We start from the raw sequence: 6,050 nt of genomic DNA on the forward strand, positions 1-6,050 counted from the left end.
AAGAAACGATTATTTTGGTATATGTTTGGCATTGATGCTACTGTTGTGAAAACGGTGCTATTGATGTGTAGTTTGGAGTACCATTTTCTCAAAAAAAACAATGCCTTTATTTTTGTTTGAGTAACAACAACTTTTTTTGGAGTAACAACGTTTCTGGAGTAACAACTTTTTCCGTTTGGTACCATTGCTCCAGGAAACGTTTTAAGCACTGGTCCCATTATCCAGTGCCACATCAGTTTCACATCATTGCCCTGTTGGCAGCATCGAGCTGCAGCTTCAGGAAACGTCGAATTTGGCGTTGCTCCAAGCTATAGCTTCCCAATTTTCGAGATGTGGCTTGGAGCACAATTTTTTATGAAAAAACGGTTCCAAACAAATACCCATTTCCTGGAGCACCATTTTTTCCTATGTGATGCTTACTCCAAGAAACGACAACGATGCCAAATAGCCCCTTGATGGCTTTTGTCTAGCAATACATACCCATTTTGTGTTTTCATCCGATTGCTTGTTTAATCATATCTTCTAGTATTAGATTCTTGTTTCCCCCATTCTAATTAATTAATTAAGCCCAATGGACTTTGGTGCAAAGGGGCGTGGGCCTCACCTAAATAATTTAAGCTTTTAGGTTGAACAGTTTATTGATAGTCTTTAAAACATGTATTGTTATTTGAATAAAAAATGAGAAATAAAACATTGCTCCAGAAGGTGTTTTTGTTCTTATGTCTCTGTTTGGTTGCAATGCAAATAAATTTGCACTGATGCAAAACTATGGAAGTGCGAACGATTCAATTGTAAATTCTGACCTATTTTTGTTTCAAATTTTAATTTATTTTGTTTGATTGAAGTACAAATGAAAAAAAATCAAAACATGAAATAGAATTCAAAACAAAATTAAACAAGAATTTGCATATTTTTATATTTACACTCCCATACATTTGTACTAGTGCAAATAAATTACACTTCAACAAAACACAATCTATTAAGTAGCAATTTCCAAAACAAATGAAAACAAAAGCATTCAAATGACACCCCCTTAATTACTGAACCATGACACGGCCATTGGAGTTGCTACTTTGAAAAAAAAAAATTATCAAATGCTGACAATACCTTGGACTCGAGCCATTGTTAAGTTTGGAATCTCTTTAATATTCCGCTTTCAACAACAAAAATTTCAGCAGTCATCAAATAGTGGTGTTGGTGTGGTACTACTGTAACAGAATTCAAGAAAAGGAGAGCATCGTCTTTATTCGAAACATCTTCTAAATATATCGGAAATGGACGGCCCCTACATCTCTCACTATTTGCAACAGCATACCCACTCTCTCCTTATAAAATCCTCTTCTTTCTTACTTACTATCAGCCCTCTCCCTCCCTCTCTCTCCCCTTGGTTTTTGTTTTTCTTCAGAAAATAGCCAAAATGGTCGCCAAGAAGCCAAGAATTGTTATCATTGGAGCTGGTATGGCTGGGCTTACAGCTGCTAATCTGCTCTACAAAGCCACAAGATCCAAAGACCTGTTCGAGCTCTGCGTCGTCGAGGGTGGAACTAGAATTGGTGGGAGAATCCATACTTCTGAGTTTGGTGGTGACCGAATTGAAATGGGTGCAACATGGATCCATGGCATTGGTGGGAGTCCTGTTCACAAAATTGCCCAGGAAATCCAGGCCTTGCACTCCGAGCAGCCATGGGAGTGCATGGATGGCTCCTCCCAAGACCCAGTAACCATTGCCGAAGGTGGGTTGGAGCTCGATCCATCTCTCGCCGATACCATTTCCAGTCTTTACCGGAAGATGATGGATTTTGCTCAGGGGAAGTTGATTCAAGCCAACGACGAAGTTGATTATTACAGAATTGCAACCAAGGCTCTCCAAAATTGTAAGCGTAATGGCTGCTTGGCAGAGCTCAGTATTGGCTCTTTTCTTCGGCAGGCCCTTGATGCTTATTGGGCTCTGACGATTGAGGGAGAGGACGATAAAGAGTCCGGTAACTGGAGCCGGAAATTGCTTGAGGAAGCCATCTATGCAATGAATGAAAACACCGAAAGAACTTACACTTCGGCCGATGATCTGTTAAATCTTGACTTCAATGCAGAGAGTGAGTACCGTCAGTTCCCGGATGAAGAGATTACCATTGCTAAGGGATACTTGAGCATTATCGAATCGCTGGCTTCTGTCTTACCCGCTGGAGTGATCCAATTGGGTAGAAAAGTTAAGAAGATCGAATGGAAGCCGCAGGGTCTTCGATCTTCAGAGATAGACAACGGTTGTGACAGTAAGCCTGTGAAGCTGCACTTGGAAGATGGTTCTACCATGTCTGCTGATCATGTCATAGTAACTGTTTCCTTGGGGGTGCTGAAAGCTGCAATTCGAGAAGACTCAGGTATGTTTAGTCCTCCCCTTCCCTCTTTCAAGGCGGAAGCAATTTCTAAGCTCGGATTCGGGGTCGTCAACAAGTTGTTTCTTCAACTGGATCAAACCCATGATCGACAAAGCGAGAATTCTGAAACATTTCCCTTCTTGCAAATGGTTTTCCACCGGCCTGATTCCGAGTTAAGGCACCGGAAGATCCCATGGTGGATGAGGAGGACAGCCTCTGTCTTCCCAATTTACAACAACTCGAGTGTCCTACTTTCATGGTTTGCAGGGGAAGAAGCTCTGGAGCTTGAGTGTCTCAAAGATGACGAGATTGTCAAAGGAGTTTCAGCCACAATCTCCAGTTTCTTATCAGATTCTCAACCTGGAAAGCAAGCAAATCCTCATAAATGCAGCAACGGGCACGTCAACTCCGAGGAGACTTACAAAGCTCTGGGGAAAAAACCAAGTATCAGAAGCGTTCTGAAGAGTCAATGGGGAACCGATCCTTTGTTCATGGGTTCTTACAGTTATGTAGCAGTTGGGTCTAGTGGAAACGATTTTGATTCAATGGCAGAGCCACTGCCGAAAAGCAGCAGCAGCAATTGTGCATGTGCTGCTGCTGCTGCTGAAGCTCCTCCTCCACTTCAAATTCTATTTGCAGGCGAAGCAACACATAGAACCCATTATTCCACTACACATGGAGCTTATTTCAGTGGCATAAGGGAAGCCAATAGGCTGCTTCAACATTATCAGTGTGCTGGATTTTTGGATGCTTTGCACCATTGAAATTTGAAACACCAGAACTAGGATTACAGCTGGGATCTCTCTCTCTCTCTCTCTCTCTCTCAAATTCCTCCTACACCTCTTTCTAAGTGCTCTCCATAAAAGTGGGTAATATGGGTAAAAGAGTGAAAACAGAAGGTGGATGGGTACAATTTTTTTTAGAAGCAATATTTGTTTTGGGCTTTCTATTGTTTATTGTGTTTGGAAGTTGTTTTCTGGTTGATATCTTGATCTTCAAAGCAAACTGGGATGAGAATCGAGATTATGCTCTCATTGTATATTGAAAAGACAAAAAGAAAAAGAAGCAACAAGCAAGCTTTGGATCTGCATCTGCATCAGTTCTTTTCTTTAGCTAGTAGTTATCCTCTCCTATCTTTCTGTTTGTTCAAATACTTGAGCTTTATTTTAATAAGATTAAATGGACAGGATCCGATATAGCCGCTTCCTTTCCAGCTAGCCAGCTATCAATCCAAGATACCCTATTGGTCACTACTCACTAGTGACAAAAAAGTCGGGTCCTCCAGAATTCATGGTCCGGGTCCCACCTGCGATATCCAATCGGGTTTTATATTGATGATACGATATCCAATCGGGTTTTATATTGATGATACGATATCCAATCGGGTTTTATATTGATGATACGATATCCAATCGGGTAATCCTTCACATTTCTATTGTGAAGGATGGCGACATACCAGGTGGTTAGGGTAATCTGGGTGTTTCATATATATTGGTGAAGAGAAATTAGAAATTAGAAATTACAAATTCTGGGGTGGGGGGAGTGGGACCCATAGAAAATAGAATGAATGAAAATTGAAAGGTCCCATTCCCTTCACTGCTAGACATGTATTGCTAGGCTGTTGGTAGACCGTGCTTATGGCCTACCTACCTTGCCACCACAGCTTTTCTCTAACAGCTCAGATGTACTACAGTCTGAATGGCTGTCCACACATTGTTGATCCTTAGTTCGTCACGGAGTCCGCTTCCTCTATACACAATAGATGACTGGGCATCTCACTGTCTTTTAATTTAGGTCAAATATAATCATCATCAATGATCACCAACTTCCCGGTTGACGGATCAGGAGGAATACATCCCAATCCAATGGATACTAATCACTCCCTTTAATTCTATAATAATACAAATAATGAAGAAAAATGTATGGAAAGCTTTTTATTAGAGATGTGCCGCAATTGTGAAAAATGTTATGTGCCCTAACCACTCACTTTATATTGTACTTCTTTATCTGTGTTCGTGAATATGAAGTCTGCGCTGCAGACAAACTAAATCAGTTTGGAAGCAGTATAAATGCAAATATATATAATGTAAATACATACAAAATAATACAAAATATAAGATTCTGTTGTACTCCTTCCAAACTCAGCCTTAGGAGTTGGGAGAGATACAAAGAATATCAAGGTACCGTGTATGCAAATATTGAGTCTAAGTTTTCAAAATGGGAATGGAATCCGCTCAACTAACACGTGTTTTGGGATGTTTTCATTCTCACACAATCAAATCGCCTTCTCCCAGTTATTTGGTGACACTCTCTCTCTCTCTCTCTCTCAGCATCTTGTGTGAGAGAATGAGACTATATCTTCTACTAATGCCTTAGCGTGGGCTTTAAGCATATATCCTGTATGAATGATTGAGACAAAAAACATAATCTGTATCCCTTTTGTCCACACCTGGAATCAACAGACCAGCATCCAGCAAAGCTCAAAGCTGATGCTGGTGGTGGTGGAGGATGTCAGTGTCCCCTCTCTCCATTCAAAGTAGGAGAATAGAGTGCAGAGGTGAATCCCCAGATTGAAAATCAATTCATCATTTCATCATGTGACACCCAAACAGGGCCTTAAAAACTTATCAACAAAAACTTGCCCAAGATTCTAAAACCAAGGTGGAAATGCGATGCAATCCAAATGCATCCGCCAAACAATGTTCCATATGTGCGGTGTAAGATAAACTCGTACCCGATACAAGTCTGTACCGCTGACATAGCTGTCGACATGTATATGCAAATCATGAAGAATCATTGTAGTCCTACTAAAAACTGTGAATCCCAAAAATCTGGTTCTTCCATCGAGAGAGCAGTGAGTGGTCAAATCAAAGAGCTGTTCAGGGACGCTCTATTATTGTCATCTTGGCAGAGCCCTGCGGGAGCCAGAGGCAGGGGCAGGGGTAGAGGCAGAGCCACCCCCCAAGACACTGGGAGTGGGGGCCAACCCAAATGCTGTCTCTTACTGCCTCTTTGTGCTCCAATTACCCCCTGATCATTGTGCATATCAGCAACCAATCTGGCATCACGTCCTTTTCTGATTCAGCACCCTTGTCCTAAAACAAATATCAAATCAATTAGATTGAAAGAATCTTCTCCTCCCCTCCCAACTCCCAAGTCCCACCTGCTTTTCCCCACCTACTACTACTGCTTCCATCTCTCCCTGCCCTGCCCCGATCAATCACCTTATGACTTACTTTTTGGCTCCCTCACAGAAAAGAAAATAAAAATATTGGTGTTGCTGCTGCTTGGTACTTACTGCTTACTGGCCATTCAACAACCGAGAGCTTTGGCATGGTAACTTGCCCTAGAGTGGACTTACCTGACTCAAACTTCATTGTTAGTGCGGTAAGCCTACTATCATATCACTCTGTATTATACATCTAGTCTTTTATTTTTTTGGGCAGAAGTATGATACATCTACTTGGACTAGAACTATGCCCTACTAGGTTCAAAGAACGAAAAAAAAAAAAAGCAAGCTAAAGGAAGATAAAAAAAAAAAAATTCTCAATATAAAATGAGCAAAGCATCACCCTGCTTTGTAGTCTTAAAAACAATATAGGTGGCGCCTACCAGGAAAAAGAGGGGAGGAAATTTTTAAAAGAGAAAAGCATATGTGCCTCACAAAGAAGAGAA

At 41.1% G+C, this 6,050-nt stretch overlaps 1 protein-coding gene across 1 annotated transcript; it reads left to right on the top strand.

Annotated features, from left to right (window-relative positions):
* Positions 1-902: 902 nt before the first annotated feature.
* Positions 903-3,465, top strand: PAO5 (polyamine oxidase 5). The gene has a single exon (XM_088958715.1). It carries the CDS (start codon positions 1,418-1,420, stop codon positions 3,137-3,139), a length of 1,722 nt encoding a protein of 573 aa, XP_088814841.1. The 5' UTR covers positions 903-1,417; the 3' UTR covers positions 3,140-3,465.
* The last annotated feature ends 2,585 nt before the right edge of the window (positions 3,466-6,050 follow it).

The sequence above is a fragment of the Nelumbo lutea genome, chromosome 8 (assembly GCF_056320005.1).
Source record: "Nelumbo lutea isolate HS-2025 chromosome 8, American lotus-T2T, whole genome shotgun sequence".
Lineage (NCBI taxonomy): Eukaryota > Viridiplantae > Streptophyta > Magnoliopsida > Proteales > Nelumbonaceae > Nelumbo > Nelumbo lutea.